At 32.2% G+C, this 17,717-nt stretch overlaps 1 protein-coding gene across 1 annotated transcript; it reads left to right on the top strand.

The window, feature by feature from the left end:
• Window positions 1-7,706: 7,706 nt before the first annotated feature.
• On the top strand, window positions 7,707-15,893 carry LOC129876359 (calcium-dependent protein kinase 13-like). The gene is made up of 7 exons (XM_055951773.1): window positions 7,707-8,760; window positions 11,489-11,632; window positions 11,721-11,873; window positions 13,615-13,730; window positions 13,812-13,979; window positions 14,959-15,189; window positions 15,275-15,893. Exons 1-7 carry the CDS (start codon window positions 8,130-8,132, stop codon window positions 15,422-15,424), a joined length of 1,593 nt encoding a protein of 530 aa, XP_055807748.1. The 5' UTR covers window positions 7,707-8,129; the 3' UTR covers window positions 15,425-15,893.
• The last annotated feature ends 1,824 nt before the right edge of the window (window positions 15,894-17,717 follow it).

Here is a 17,717-nt window from a genome sequence, read left to right as displayed (position 1 = left end):
AAATAGACATCTTAACGATATTGAAACTTTATTATACTTATTAATCATTCAGACCTATTCAGATTCATTAAGTGGTTGTAAAATAAGAAAACAAACGCATTTAATGATTAAGATTCAGACCTTAAAAACAAATAAACATAATGATCAAGATCTGAATATTTGAGATTAAAAACTTTATTAAGTGCAAACAAATGAGTACGCTTTATTATCCATTGTTCTTCTCTTCTCTCCATCTTATTTTCCATCATTTAGCCTCTCCTTTTTCAAGGCCTTAATTTTTTCTCTCCTTTTTTCTCCTCTCCTCTTCCCTTTTCTCATTATCTCCACTCATTGCTTTTCAAGTTCCATTTTTTTTCTTCATAAACTCATCAAACTTCTCCTTCAAACTTTCTACTAATTAATCTCCACTAGTGCCAACATTGTTTGTGTTTTCATTAAGCTTTTTCTTTCTATTATTGCTAGTGCTCCTTTGTCCTCCACCAATATCCTCATTGTTTTCCTCCTCCTCTTCATCCAAGTATAGTTGAGTATTTCCTCCTCCATCCTTAGCATTCTCTGTGTCAAAATTGCTTCCAACTCATTGTAAAATAGAAATGTTGTCTTTGAGCTTCTGCTTTCATTGTTAGACAATCCTAGAGAAAAAGAAAAAAATATTGAAGTTCTAAACATCGACATTATAAAAATAGTACCTAACATGTTATCATAGCTTAATTAAAGGAATAATTTCAAATATACAATAAAGTTATTAGTTTACAATAAATGTAGTCATGTTTTTATTTACATGAAAAATAGCCAAATGTCATAGAAAGTATATATACACTGACTATACATTATGATACATTCAAAAAGCTGAATAAAACTTACCTATATATGAGCTATACATTGACTTTACATATGATACACTCAAAAAATGACTATACATGAAATATACACTGACTATTTAATTCTGACCAACTCAAAATCTCCTCTAAACAATTTCAATTTTTAGATATGAAAGCATCTCGATGTTTCGAGTCTTTCGATATATAATTCACTCGAAACAATTTACGTTTGCGGTACGTTAATTTTTATTTTATTTTCTTTAAAAAAAAAAAGCAAAGAAGAATAAGAAGGAGTAGGAGGAGGAGGGAGCAAGAGGAAGAAGAAGGAGGAGGAGGAGGGAGGAAGAAGAAGAAGAGAAAGGCTGCATCTGGCCATTTTGGGGTAAATGATATGGTCAAACGCCATTTTCTCTAATTATATTTATGTAAATTGGGCTAAATAGATGGTAAGTAAAATTTATGAGCTGATATTCTCCATTATTATTTCTTAATTAAATCACATTAATTGCCTAAATACTTTTTATACAATTGAATTATAGCTTAATTAAATCACATTAATTCTATAAATACTTTTTATACATTAATCTCAACATCGGTTAGATCTTGGTGAATTGTACTTTAACTTTGAATATAATGCAAATAAATAATAACATGAAATAGGTCCTGCAAATCAGTTATCAAATTAACGAAGTTCAGTTCAATATCGAATTCTAAAGTAGAGTATCATTACTCATGAAAATATGGATTAACCTCTTTTATACAACCTATTTTGTCACCCAACCCACTTTTACCCATATGAAATATAAACGTGTTGTATCATTATTCATTTTTTGTTAATCCATTTTCAACCTGCTCATATTTGGTCTAATCCATTGATTTGTTATCAGTAATCATATCATTTCAACATGCCATTTCTTATCTATAAAAAAGTGACATTAAAGGTAAAAAATATATATATTTGAATGTAAAACTCACTATGTTTAAAAATATTATACTCCTTTGATTTAGTTTTTTACTTGTATAATATATACCAAAAAATATATTTTATTTTACTTGTCTATTTTAATAAATTAAGAGATTTCTTTTTAAAAAAATTATCCTCATCATTCAATTATTAATTAAGCTGGTTGAAATTAAATTAAATTTTCCAAAATATTTTTTCAAAGAGAGTAAAAAATACAAATTGAACAAGTAAAAAAAGGATAACGAATATCTTTTGTTAACAAATTAAATGAAAAAGTAAAATGCAAAAATCGAAATGGAGACCGGAGAGATTGTGTATTAATTTATATCGAACAAAGAAAGAACATAGAAAATTCAGATAGCCAGCCTTCTGCCCCAACTTGGTGAAAAACTGTCTCAAAGTATCAGTAGTAATTTTTAATATTATTTTAACATTTAAAAATAAAATTAATTACTCTTTTGTTCATATTTACTTATTTACTATACTAAAAATAAATATTTATTTTATTTTTTTAATTTTAAAAATTATGAGATAATATCATTTTATAACTATTTTTCTTCATTATTAAATGTTATTATTACCCAATATTTAAATAACTTATAATTAATAGAGGTGCTATAATAAAATTATTCTTCTAATTATTGTTTCTTAAGGGATGTGTCAAGTCAAATACCGACAATTAATGATGAATGGAGTACTTTTTTGCATTTTATGTGTAGATATCTCAAAATTGACAAAGTAATAATTGTTCTTGTAGACTACTCTCTCCGTTCTACTTTAGTTGTCATGTTGCATTTTTCGAAAGTCAATTTGATTAATTTTTAAAGTTAAATTATATTACTTTAACTCAATATTATAAAGTAATAAATTAGATATTCAAAAACTATATGAAAAGTACTATAAGTTATAATTTTTTTCATATCAATATGATAAAAGAATATATCTTAAAATGTTGGTCAAAGTTCATATAAGTTGTCTCTCAAAAAGAAAACAATGAGAACTAAAATGGAATGGAAGGGGTACAAAATACAAATGTCTCAATTAGAGCTGTCAAAATGGACTTGGCCCGTGAGGCCGATCCAACCCAACGTTGAATTAAGTGGGTTGAGCTAAATTTTTTCAGCTCATTTAGGAATGAAGCGTTTTAGCCCAGCCTTATTTGGCCCGCCAGCCTCATATGCTCAACACGCGGCCTCAGAGGCCAGTCTGTGGATCGTGAATTTTAAAATTTTTATTATGTATATTTTAATTAGTGTTTTATTTTATCAAATCTTCATCAATTAGGCAATTGAAGTTATTATAACTGTGAATCTTTGACCTCTTTTACTTTTGTATTTATGCCTAATTTTTCATTTCTCCTTTCTTGTCTAGTTTAGAAAAAAAAAGATAATGTAATATATGTTGTTTTGATGAATCCTATGAATGTTGATTGTTGTATCTCGCCTATTATGTTGTTTTGTAAGTATTCTACTAAAGTGTGTGCAACTCATGGAATTGTGAATTTTTGACGTATTGGGGTTGTGTTTATTAATGTTCCATAGTCTTTTTGAGATGTCAATATTGTCCATCTTTTGATTGAATGGTCAACTCGTCCCAACCCATAGCCCATTTAGGGCTAGGCTGGATTGGACTGCTATTTTATAGGCCTTTTATTTAAAAGGGTCATCCAATCCTAACTCATTTAACTCGCTAGCCTTTTAGAATTGAATTAGATTGGGTTGGATTGGGCTAGCCCATTTTGTCAGTTCTAGTCTCAATCATGAGGAGATGACACATAAATATAGTAGATATTCATTGAAAAGTGAATATATCTTAAGACATAAATAAGAGTAAAATAGTTGCAGAAAATCTTAATTGATATTTTCCTAAGAAGCATGAAAAAGAGAAACACAAACAGATAATTTGAAATGAGAAGAATAACATACAATTATACTTTTCCATCCTCATTGCGAATAACTTCTTTTTTTCATTTGGTGTTTGATATCTGCATTGAAGTTCGACTAATCTAAATTGTTCGTGCACCACATCCGTGAAGCACTTCACTTACTCAAGAAGACACATAAAATTACTAGCTTTTCGGTATTGAAGGAAAGAGGCTAAGAGGATCAGGTGTGCGATAACTATACTAGCTTTGTGGCATGACGTAAGTAAGCACTATAACATGTTTCCAATACTCAGCGATTTGATCGAACCAAACCTCTACAACCCCAATTCAATCACGTCACTATGAGTAGGACTCCGACCATAAAATAATTGACAATATAATCTATTTGGAAGAAACACTTTCGATAAAAAAAATATATATGTTATACTCAAAATTCCAAATTAAAACTTTTGATTAAGAAAAAAATATCGTCATCTATTTTATCCCATTCTTTGATTAAAAAAATGGGAAAATGCATACGATATCATTTTCTTGTGTCAACGGTCAATCTCAATTGATGACCCTTGTGCTACAAGTTCTTTTTTTTCTTTTCGATCAAAAGTTAAAGCTAATTAAACACAAAATTAAAGAACAATTTCACAGTCATTACCAAACAAGTCCTTTGCTTCTGGGATACGCCAAAATATCTTTAACTTTCAAATTAAAATCATATTTTTTTTTCATTTGCTCATTTTTAAGGGATTGTAATTAGCTGAGAAAGCAATAAAAGGATTAAGGAAATATAAAATTATAATATCACCATAATCTAATACAGAAATTAGCAGTGAAAGCAAAGTTCAGAATTCATGTTTTTTTCTTAATATTTTTAATTTCTTTGTATATATTGTATAGTTTCATGTTGAACTAGAATGTCCCGATCAATATTTTATATTTTGCTTAAGATGAAGCAACTTAATTACAAAGAGAAATAATTAGTCAAGCTGGACATAATTGTTTACTGTTAGACAAGTTTGACCATTTTGTATAAAATGCTTGCAAAAGAGACAACATAATACATAGTATATAGCTTCTTTCTTCTTTTCGCTTTTTGTGTTTTTTACTATTTAACTTTAAAATGTTCATGTCGTTATTTTTAAATTTAAATATATTTTTTAATTAGCAAAAAAGCTCAAAAATACAGCTCTTATGATTGTTTTAAAACAAGAAAAAATGATCAAGTTTTGGTCTTAAACTATTTGAGAAGAATGATTGAAGAAAAATAAAATTCTCTCTATAAAATAAACTTTTATAAAGATTTTTGAGAAAAACGAAATCATCAATAAAGTTATGAAACGACCTTTTATAATACATATGATCATTGATGGTAAATCTATACTGTATAATATGTTTTATGCATGTAATTAAGATATCGATTAATAAACAAATAAACGGCTATGGAAAAAATACTGTTTATTCATGATTGTATTTTCCTTGAAAGACCAAGGAGCAAAATCATTTTAATCGGAAAGGCAGCAACAAAAATCCAGAAACAATAACATACTCAGTAAAATCTTATAAGTAGAGTCTAGGGAGGTTACAATGTACGCAGACCTTATCATTATTTTGTGGAGATAAAAAAATTATTGCTGAAACACCCTCGGCTTAGATGTAATAATTGTAGATACAAAAAATTAAATATAGCAAGTGCCAAGGAAACAATGCAAAGTCTATTAGAGTAAGCAACAACTACAACAAAATAGTGCAATAATCACAATAAAATACACAACATACTGGGATAAAGTAATGAAAATGATAATGGTGGATATCAAAAATAAGAAGTACAATATTATAAATAGTACAAGGGTAAACAACAACCACCCTAATTAAGGCAAACACTACACTACCTACTAATTTCCTACCCTACTATGTGTCTTTCATACCCTCCTATAGAAGGTCATGTCGTCAGTAATCTAAAATTGAGTCATATCATGTCTTATCACCTCTTTCCAATATTTTTTCGGTTTACCTCTGCCTCTCCTTGTACCCTCTACAACCAACCTCTTGCACCTCCTCACTGCTGTATCTACACATCTCCTCTTCACATGTCAAAACTATCTCAGTTTCGTTTCTCTCATCTTGTCCACCACGGAGGCCACTTCCATCTTATTTCGAATATCCTTATTTCTAATCTTATATGATCAAACATCCACCTCAGGATCCTCATTTCCACAATATGCATATGCTAAACATGAGAGTTTTTCACTGGCCAACATTCCGCCCCATATAACAAAATCAATCTAACCACTACTCTATAGAACTTACCTTTGAGTTTCGATAACATCTTCTTGTCACACAAGACTCCAAGGACAAACCTTCACTTCATATATGCCGCACCAATATGATGTGTGATATTCTCGTCGATGTCTCCACTTTCTTGAATTATAGATCCCAAATACTTGAATTTGTCTCTCTTGAGAATATTCTGTGTGTTAAGCCTCATTTCCACGTCTTCTTCATGCATCGGCTCACTGAATTTACACTCCACATATTCTGGAACCTTTAATCAAAAAAATCTAAAAACGAAAAACCAAAATCATTTTTCTTTTTGGTAGATGTCAAAAATCTCCTGCTCGCAAAAAGAAACTATATTATTTCATCAAAGATATTCTTGTAGGACAAAATACAAATTCCAAATCCATACTACAACAACATATTTAGCTTTCGTTTCATCAAAAAATTGTTTTTTCGAACTTCGTCGGCAACTTATTAGAGGCCAGAAAAACAAAGAGAAGTTGTGTACGAATAAAATATCTAATAACAAAAAGAAGAAAAACAATTAAATAGAGGAAATCCCAAGCATTTGGCAATCTCAAAATTTAAATTTTTAAAGTCACGATTTTTAGTACTTGAAGTTGAAGTTGTAGTTGTACATGCATTTTACTTAGAAAAATATAAAAATTTTAAAGATCAAAATTTCAAAATCTGATCAAATTTCATAACTAAACAGATACTTAAAAAAATTAAATAAAATATGATCAAACACTAACTCAATGTGAGATTCAAGAAGATCTATAGAGATAAAGTATTATACACATACATTATCTTATTTTTGTGCAAGTAGAGAGGCTTTTTTCATAGATCCAAAATTCAAAGTCCAAAATCCAAATCCAATAGTCACATAAAAATATTTCCCCCTTTTTATTTATTTATCTAATTTTAATTTGATATAAAATTTAAGTATTTTTTTAATTCTATGATATTAAATTAAATATATATTAAATGTATTGAAAAAGGCTTGTTAGTGCCTTTTGTAGTACTAATCGTACTCTTGTAGTTCGTGTCATATGTTGTTTATTGTGTTTCGATTATCGTCCTATTTTGTTATTGTTATTGTTTCTTTCTCGTAGACTTTATACTTTTTTTCTTATTAATGACAATGCTCTTCATTTCTTTCTTCTTCTTTTGTTAGGATTTGATGCACATGAACCGATAGTCTATAGGAAACAATCTCTTTATATTCATGAGATAATAAGGTCTACGTAGACTCTATTTTTCTCATACCTCACCTAATGAGATTTTGAGCCCGTTTGGATTGGCTTTAAGTTGGTCAAAACCAACTTAAAGCCCCTTTTTAGCTTCTGGACGTGTTTGCCTAATGCTGACTTTAAGCCATAAAGTTCTTAAAGTCAGTCAAAAATGAAAAGTTAGGATTCCTAACTTTTTTTTCCAAAGTGCTTAAAGTCATTTTCTTTGACCATGGAAATTACTTTTATATCCTTTATATTTTAACTAAATTCCAAACTACCTTTTTTTATTCTTTTAACCCTAAAATTCACATCATAAGCACTTTTATCCAAACACTCAACTGCTTATTTATAAAAATAACTTTCAGCACTTCAAAATTTTAAAAGCACTTCATACATAAAAGTTACTTTTTTAAGCCCATCCAAACGGGCTCTTTATTGAATATGTTATTATTGAGGAAAAAAATACACATTACATTTAAAAATAATTAAAACAAAAAATAATACAAACAAATTAAAATACGGAAACTATAATGAGAAAACAGATGCAACACAAAAACCCCAAACCCCTTTCCTTCTTCATCTTCCCTTCCTCTCCGTCCCGTTTCACAGTTAGCCGACAAATTTCACGCCCAACAATATATACATATCATTTTCACCATTAATTAATTCTCTCTCTATATATATATATATGTCAGATGCATTCCCATAAAAATTATTTTACTACCAATTAGAAAATTCAAAAAAATAGTACAAAAAGCATCCGAGCCGTTGCCGTACACACCCCACCCCTCTATCTTCCCCACCATAGTTTCCCATCCCCAGATATCACACAAGCATTCACATTTGAGGGGTTTCTGCTGATTTTGCTGAATTTATAGCTTCAATTCGAACTGTATTGTATATATTTATGTACAGTATAAGTGTACAAGGTTAAAATTGGGGTTTGATTGCGAATGGGGAACTGTTGTAGATCTCCGGCAGCTGTAGCTAGAGAAGATGTGAAGTCATCTAATTACTCCGGTAATATTCACGGGAGGAAAGACAAGTCTGCCGGCGGCAACAAGCAGAAGCAGATCAATGTGTTAACTGATAAGAAAAAGGAGAATGTTGAGGAGAAGTATATAATTGATAGAGAATTAGGAAGGGGTGAATTTGGAGTGACATACCTTTGTATAGATCGTAACAATAGGGACTTACTAGCTTGCAAGTCGATTTCTAAGCGGAAGCTAAGGACAGCTGTGGATGTGGAGGATGTAAGGCGAGAAGTTGCGATTATGAAGCATTTGCCTCGTGATTCGAGTATTGTGAGTTTGAAGGAGGCATGTGAGGATGACAGTGCTGTGCATTTGGTTATGGAGTTATGTGAGGGTGGAGAGCTGTTTGATAGAATTGTGGCTCGGGGGCATTATACAGAGCGAGCTGCTGCTGCTGTTACGCGGACAATTATGGAGGTTGTGCAGCTATGCCATAAGCATGGGGTGATCCATAGAGACTTGAAGCCTGAGAACTTCTTATATGCTAATAAGAAGGAGAATTCACCTTTGAAAGCTATTGATTTCGGCTTATCAATTTTCTTCAAGCCAGGTGAGTAGGATGCTTCAATTGGTATGAGATTACGAAATTTTGTTGATTAAATTGTCATACATGTTGTTGGTAACTGAGTGAATATTTTGTGATGTTATGTCAACTAATATGACCTAGATAGTGTTATTGATCTGATCCGTGGTGAGAAGAAGACCTCTTAGGATTCAATTCCTTGTTGATACTTTCTCCGGGAAGTTGTTTTTTCAATAGTGAGGATAGAAGAGAGAATCCATTTTTTGAGCAATGAGACGGTATCATGAAAATGAAAAAAGGATTGTTGGTTAACTTGACCAAAATGTTGTTGCAGTAGGATGCTTGCAACTAACAGTTTTGGCTGCATGAGTCAGGAGCTCTGTCGTATGATGGTCACACTTGGTGTCTTCTAAGTCTATGATGAATGTACTAAGAGACTCGTGGTTAATTGAAAATACATTAAGAAACTGAAATCCTAGCAGAGAATTAGTACAAGTTTGCTTGGGAATGGTAATAAGGTTGTCTATTGAGTATTGATGCTATGTGCTAAAATGCAGATGAGTTCAGATATTTGTGCCCAGGAAATGTGTGTACTTTTTTTGTAAACATAGATAAGTTCGATGTGACTTTGGTCCTTGTTAATGTATTGACATCACCATGAAGGTTCAGTTCACTCTTCAGAACCTAGTGTAACCATCCATACAAACTTCTAAAAAGAAAATCTATATAAACTTGTAATCTCTCTGTCCCATTTTATTTGTTTATTTTAGTTTTGATAGGGCTTCTGCCCCCTTTACGTGATATACTTTCCTTTTTAGTCGCTTCAAAAAAGAATGATACCTCTCTTTTTCTGGAAACTACTTGATCTTAGCAAATCCATTTTACCCTTAATGACATGACTTGTTGGGACCTTCACCCCCACTCATTTAAAAAGAAAAGACACGTGGAACTCTCACCACCACTAATTCAAAAGGATACTTCTGTTCTAAGTTGCTCAGAGTCGGGTGTGGGTGTCTGATACGGGTGCAGATCTAGAGGTCGGGCCATTCTAAATAATTGTCTTTTAATCAGCTGATTTTGTGTAAAAAGTCGTCTCCACTTACACTCTGATGTAGAACAAGCTAACCAATGAACAATTTAGCTGTGAAAAAAATGCTAAATTAATGTTTGCATGATGGAAAACTAAGGATTTGAAGATGTAGTATGCTTTGTTGGGATTGGATTACTTAGGAAAGGGGATACTTTTAGCAATCAATGAAGGACTAATAGTTGCCTGGAATCGGTTATCATGAAGATAGAGGATTGTGATTCTTTAATTGTAATGGGGGTCTTTTGAGGCTTGAGATTGATTGTATCACATCAGAAGATTTGAGCTCGCAGTGGGATGAAACATTAGGCTTGCAGGGGCACTTCATATTTGTGCATTAGAATTGGAAGTCTCTGTGTTTTGTCTTATTTAATATGTTGATAGAATTGTGGTAGTTGCAAAAAATCTTAGAAAATTCTTTCATAGGAAGTTTATTAACTTCCAACTTGTGAGAAGTGCTTGACATAAGCTTATATCAAGAATCACTTATAACCTGTTTTTCAATATACCTTGCTATTTAATTGATTGTCTGCTTGATGCAAGGGCCATATAGAAGAATTAAGTCTTGCCAACTTGCACCTATTAATTCCTTTCTAATAAGATATGAGCCTTGGGTTGGCCTAAGTCAACTTCAAATGCTAACTCAGTAGGTGAGGATTACATAGACCATCTGAGGAGATACCAAACTATTTCCTCCAACAATGTGGAACAACTTAACACTCCCCAGCACACTCAAGATTGTACATCTAGAGCATGGACAACATAACATGAAGCCTAACATTTGGTACACTAATAATAGGATTAAGTCTAGCTCTGATACCATGATAAATAATTAGGGATGACAATTGGGCAGGGTGGACACGGGGCAGGGGCAAGATTAATTTAGTTAAAATTTAAATGGGGGCAGGTGGTGGGTTTTGAAGAAATAAATAAACAGACCCAAGCCCACAGAATTTAGCAGAGACCATTGGCCTGCTAGTTACCCATGATAACTCCAAAATTGTTTTTCTTTCCTTTTATTTCTTACTGTTCAGTGACTTTAAAAATTTCTTCTTTAAATAAAATTTTATTCATCTTTTGTTACATTCTTTTTAAAACTATCATGATAAAAAGTACAGTCCATATGATAAAACTGCTGCCCATTTTGATTGTAAACTAAAAAAATGGAAATATTGCTAATCCAATGAGAAGCAAAGCTTCTATGTTTTGACATTTGAAGAATCTAGCTCCTTAATTATGTTCAGAGTTGCCACTACCCATTTATCAGTTATAATAACATGGATAAAATATAGGTGTGCTTTTTCTTGAACAAAATAGAGGAGCTAAATAGGGCAGGGCATGACAGGTTAAAAACAAAAGAATTGTCAAATAGAGGAGGGCAAGGCGGGTTGAATCTGTGGCAGGGCAAGATTGTCAAACATCATTTTTCAACTACTGTTTTTTTTTTTTTAAATATTACTCAAATCATGTCCAAACGCCTACTTAGTTTCCTCCTATAGTTAACCTTACTTTGATATGAGGTAGATATGTGAGTTGATTCTCTTTCTCTCGCACCCATTGTTTGGTCCTGTAGTCGAGTTGTTCTTTCTACCAAAACTATGACTATTGTAGGCATTTTTCATCTAACACACGAATCATCTTTAATCTTGACAATTCTGTGATTTGTAGGTGAGAAGTTTTCGGAAATAGTTGGAAGCCCTTATTATATGGCCCCAGAGGTGCTCAAGCGGAACTATGGACCAGAAATAGATATATGGAGTGCAGGAGTCATTTTATATATTTTGTTATGTGGGGTTCCTCCATTTTGGGCCGGTAAATTCACTTCCTATAATTAATCATCTCATCTATGCCTCTTACATACCTTCGCTCTCCTTTAATTTAAGGCACTTCTTTGTTGCAGAATCTGAACAAGGAGTTGCACAGGCCATATTACGAGGGGCAATAGATTTCAAGCGTGAGCCCTGGCCAAGTATTTCAGACAGTGCTAAGAATCTTGTACGTCAAATGCTGGATCCAGATCCAAAGCTTCGACTGACTGCAAAACAAGTACTTGGTAAGTTGGGTTTTACAAGTTCTGTTTATGCTCAAGGTGCTTGTTATGATCTTTTAGGAAACCCTTGCCTCAACACAGGACACACTTTCTATTAATGCTTTGAATTGTTTAGGCAAACATGCATGCACTTTTTAAATATTACCTGGGTACTTGTCAAAATATCACATTTTGACTATTTACTTAGCTAGCTGGAGGGTTCAGTAAGTGAGGTATGAGATCTCAGCAGATGTTGAAATCAAACAACGGCAGAAACAGACAAATTACCATGTGATGGTTGTCCTTCCTTACAAATTTCTGGCTATCTCAAGTTAATATCTAAACTAGTACGTGGTTCACTCAGATGCTTGCGAGGTGCTGTTGTTGCCTTGTTTGCTTGCTTGGTCTTGTACACCATTATGCTGCCTCAATGAAGCATAATGTTGAAGAAACCTGAGATGTACTTTCAACCCCTGCAACTTGGGGCAGAGAAGGAAGGAGGGGGGAGGGGGGCGGACTTCGAGCATGGCCAGCTTCCATAGGCGGGGGACAGAACTTTTTACAAGGGGCAAGCTAAAATTGAATAAGATACTTAATAGTGGAGAAATGAAAATGCAAAGAGATAAATAGCTCATCATATATGTCTTGTAAACTACGGTTGGGAATTCCTGAGTTGTTTATTTTGATGAAGACTTTCTTAGTTTTTCTTAGAATAAAAATATAGCATCTTAATTGTCTGCTAATCATTTTGATAAGACGTGTGATAGGATTTTTTGATTAAAAATACTAAATTCTAGTATTTTTAGTATGGGAGGAGGCGAGGAGCGAATGGTAGCGTATATGGTGAAGGTGTTTGCTGATGGTTATGGAGGAGTTGGGTGGTTGGGACAGGAAAGGGGAGCTAGGAAATGAACGAAAAGATTACAGAAAGGGGGAGGGGAGGTTGCGGGAGACGGAAGAAAGAGGTGATGAGAGGGGAAAAGAAAGGGGCAGGGGGAGCTGGGAAATGAAAGAAAAAGGTTACCAAAGGGGGAGGTTGTGGAACTCATGGAAGGCAGAAGAAAGAGGGGAGGGTAAAAGAAAGGGGGAAGAAGGTTTTTTTCTTCTTTATTATTCCCTCTTTTTTTCATTTATAATTTTAGTATTTTGAACTAAAGAAATCCTATCCATGCATCTTATCAGCGCGATGAGCACATAATTTAGCCACATCAACTACATCGCCTCCATATAAGCATGGTCAATGGTCTAAGGCGTTTATTACTCCCTCCGTACCAATTTATACGACTTAGTTTGACTTGGCACATAGTTTAAGAAAGAAAGAAAGATTTTTGAAACTTGCAGTCTAAAATAAGTCATGGATGTTTATGTGGCTATAAATAGTTTCATTAAGGGTAAAATGGGCATTTTAAAGTTAAATTGTTACTAAATATAGAAATGTGCCATGACTAAAAAGGAAGTGAGTCATTTAAATTGGGACAGAGGGAGTAATACTTATTCCGTTTAAGTGAAGTGTTAAATGAGTAAAAATGAGACTAGGGGGTCGATTTCAAAATCGAGTGCAAGGACATGTGTCAGTTCAACTATTCTGCCTATCAAGAAAGAACGAGAAGTTATTTTAGTTTTATGACTGCTGAGGTTTACAAAGAATGGACTCTGCTGAATTTGATGAATTGAAATAAGATGTGGAAAATTGGCAGATAAACTCCATTTCGTAGCTTGAAGGTGGTTTTCTTGTATATTCTGTAATGAACATTCTATCTTGTAGAACATCCTTGGCTTCAAAATGCTAAGAAGGCTCCAAATGTTCCTCTTGGAGATATGGTCAAGTCAAGACTTAAGCAGTTCGCGCTGATGAATAGGTTTAAGAGGAAAGCTCTGAGGGTTAGTTTAATACTCGTACAATATTTTTGAACTAAACATTCGTGCTCTAAGGAACACTAACAGGTGTTCTATCAAATACAGGTAATTGCTGATTTCTTGTCTAATGAAGAAGTTGAAGACCTCAAAGAAATGTTTAGCAAGATAGATACTGATAATGATGGTATTGTTTCTGTCGAAGAACTAAAGGCTGGACTTCAAAAAGTCAATTCACAGCTGGCTGATTCTGAAATCAAGATGCTTATTGAAGCTGTGAGTACACCTGTCTGTTCTTTGATGAAAAAACATTTGACTTTTACTACCCCAGTTTCCCTGGATTAACGAATACATGATCTTGCTTATGTTGTTGATACGCAGCTAATATCTGAAATCCTTATCATCTCACATGCGAATAAAACCACCTCCATAATGTGTATGTTGCCTCTTGAAGTAGAATACTGGTTTTAGACTTTAATCCGTTTGCCGACCTTGTTATAGGATAAATTGATCCTGCTGAGAAATTTAAAATCTGTTTCCGCATGGAGAATTAGCCGAGAAAAAACCGAGAAGTTTGGAACCAGGGAGAGAGACTTCATTTATCAGTAAAAAAATGGGGGAAAAACTACTCGGAAAAGGAGGGACGAGAAAAGTAAAACAATTGGAAAAGAATTATACAGTTTTGGGGAATGGATAGTGTTGTCTTATCTATAGTTTGGGAGTATATCTCTTAAATGAACAAAAGTTGACTTATTTCGCTAGAGTTATAGATGACTATCTCCTGTTCTGTCTCCCCACATGGTTTTCTAAAGTGGCATTGCTTGAATATGAAGATCGACATATTCTACTTTGATGTATGCCTGAGTGAATTAATCCCTAAGCTCATTTAGATATTACTCTTCTGTGCTGGGGTTTTAGTATTTATTAACTGGTGCAGATATTTATTCTGTCTTCTTATAGTTCATTGCTGGTGTTATAATTGAAATGCAGTTATTGTCGAAATACTTCATATAAAACAAGTCTTGCCTTATCCTTTATCCCTTTATAGAATAAGTGATGTCTTCTTATAGTTCATTGCTGGTGTTATAATTGAAATGCAGTTATTGTCGAAATACTTCATATAAAACAAGTCTTGCCTTATCCTTTATCCCTTTATAGAATAAGTGAAAAGAATAGATGGAGAATGGAAAACAAAATGATAAAAAATTAAGCGACAATGCCACAAATATTAATAAGGTCGGTTCATTTCGAACAGATTGACACTAACGGGAAAGGGACTCTGGACTATGGGGAATTTATTGCCATTTCACTCCATCTTCAAAGGATGGCAAATGATGAACATCTACACAGAGCTTTCTCCTCCTTCGACAAGGATGGAAATGGTTATATCGAACCAGATGAGCTTCGGGATGCATTGATGGAGGATGGATCAGATGACTGTACCACTGTCGCTAATGATATTTTCCAGGAAGTTGATACAGACAAGGTAAACAGATCAGCACACAAATCCTTTACAACTAAAGATGAATACAGAGTAGGGTTGATTTCTTTTTATCTTCACATTTTTGCAGGATGGGCGCATCAGCTATGATGAGTTTGCAGCCATGATGAAAACTGGTACAGATTGGAGAAAGGCTTCTCGACATTACTCAAGAGGAAGATTTAATAGTCTGAGTGTGAAGCTAATGAAGGACGGGTCACTTAACTTGGGGAATGAGTGAAGTTCAGAGAAATCAAAGTAGTAAGTACTGTATCCAATGTGCATTATATCATACTTCAATATGTCGTTATTGTTTGTGGGGTTCGGTTTAGATTGTGTTGGCCTGCCAGGATCAAGAAAAGGCGACTTCATCTGGTTAACCTCTTCAAATTGATAGTTTGAGTAAACCAAATAGTTTATCGGTGATGGTAACACACAATGTATGATTCTTCCCTCTTCTCTGGACAATTGTTCTTGTTCAAAAAAATCGAAAACTTGGCAGTAGAGCATAGTCTTTGAAAAAGAAATACTGTATTGCTTTATGTGCCCATCAAAACTACTTGGTGTATGGACAGTAGGCAGGGTTTAATGCTCATTCTCTCAATTGAAGCAGATCTGCTTCAATATTATTTGTTAGCAGAGTGCAGTGTTAATGTTCAATGATCTTTGATAGTAGTAATATTTATGGTACTAGATAATTTCTTTAATCATGATCTTTGTTATATATACTAGATAAACCCCTTCGATCCTACCTGACTTCATTTGTGGTCCTCAAGTTAATAAGGTAAATACAAGTTAGATGAGCCATACTTTTTCTTCTCACCAGATAGTCCAATTTAATGACTTTAATTTGGTGTAACCAGAAGTTTATTTGGTGTGTAAATAACGTTCCGAAGAATGGCATATGTAACCATTATTATTAACGTAACAAGAATTGTGGTAGAGTGGTAATTATTCTTTTGTCCTTAATCACTCTTGGATACATAATTATCTTTGTTACAGAGTGTTTTATCCTTTAATGAGAGACTTTTCGACATGAAATTGAATTTAATCAAGTTTCAATATAAATATCGAACATCAAATGTAGAAAAAAATTATGTAACAATTATGAGACTTATGAAATAAACCATGCATGATAAATTAGTACGTTCTTTGGCTTAATGCAATTTTGACTTATACAACTACTATATTTAAAAAAATATTTTACTTCCTCAAAAGTCATGATGCACTATCTTCTTTTGTAGTCTTAATTAACTTTACAATTTCTTACTAGAGAAACTTACAAACTTACACAAATGTGATATATTAAGAAAATATTTATCATTTATAGTAATATTTTTTTAACTAGACATTTAATAATATATTTATAATACAATTTAATATATATTATAGAGATCAAATTATAAAACATATTACAGTAAAATTTCTATAAATGTTTATGTTTGGGACCGAATAAAAATCATTTATCGAGATTATTAGTTTATCGATAAATGCATAAAATATTTATTTATCGATAAATAAATATTTATTATTTTAGAGAGTATTTTGCAGTATGTGCAATAAGAAAGAAAAGAAAATTGAATTAAGAATTTTAAAAGTTTAAATTTAGGAAATTAAAAAGTGTAGACTTTGCATATTTATTATTTAAATCTAGGAAAGCTAAACGAATTTAGTAAAGTTTAATGTTTCTAATTGTATTCATTTATATAGAATATGAAGAGATTTTATGTTAACTATAAAAGGAAAAGGCTAGATGTTTAAAAATCATAATCCAAGTATAATGTCTTCTCATCATTTGAAAGACGTACAAAAATTATCTTTAACCAATAAAATAAGAAACGCAATATGTGAGCATAAGAAAGAGAATTCAACTATTAGCATTGTCCCACATGTATCGTCAAAGGAGGCATTTCAAGCAATGACTACATTGTCAAACTATTTGGTACAACACGAACAAAATATTCCGAAAATTGTGTCCGCTCTTCAAAAAGTTAAGGATGAGATTAATTTTGATTTTGGTGGGAAGAAAAAAACAATCAACTATAGAATCACATTTTAAAAAGAATAGTTATTGGTCTAGTATTATTGACTGATTAAATATATATAAATTCTTGATGTATTCTAGTAATTATTACTTTATATTTTTCTCGGCCTTTAATACTTTATTTTTAATTATTATCTAATGCATTTAGCGAGAATATTACTTTAATATAATTGGCCCAAGTCGGGATCGGAGAAAAATATTCATTTAGCGAGATTATTACTTTATCGGGGTTTTACTGTATATAATATAAAATCTTATTGATGAATAATATATTTATCATACATTTTAATATACTTATTATAAATTGTGTTAATTTTCTTATCAAACAAGCATAATATATTTTATAACAGTTATAATATATTTATATTGCATGCATAATTCACTTTTAATATAAGTACAAATTTATCATAGTATTACTATGTATTGCTATAAATGATAATAAATAAAAAATATCATTAAAATAAATAATTATTTATTAAAAAGTATTCAC

This window comes from Solanum dulcamara, chromosome 12, assembly GCF_947179165.1.
Source record: "Solanum dulcamara chromosome 12, daSolDulc1.2, whole genome shotgun sequence".
In the NCBI taxonomy this organism is placed as follows: Eukaryota; Viridiplantae; Streptophyta; class Magnoliopsida; order Solanales; family Solanaceae; genus Solanum; species Solanum dulcamara.
This window is presented reverse-complemented; position numbering and strand designations above follow the sequence as displayed.

What these genes read in the sequence shown, in the direction of transcription:
- LOC129876359 (XM_055951773.1), top strand. Translation starts at nt 8,130, where the DNA reads ATGGGGAACTGTTGTAGATCTCCGGCAGCTGTAGCTAGAGAAGATGTG. An exon ending in ATCAATTTTCTTCAAGCCAG is followed by an intron (nt 8,761 to 11,488) that starts GTGAGTAGGATG and finishes TGTGATTTGTAG; the next exon opens with GTGAGAAGTTTTCGGAAATA. An exon ending in GACTGCAAAACAAGTACTTG is followed by an intron (nt 11,874 to 13,614) that starts GTAAGTTGGGTT and finishes TCTATCTTGTAG; the next exon opens with AACATCCTTGGCTTCAAAAT.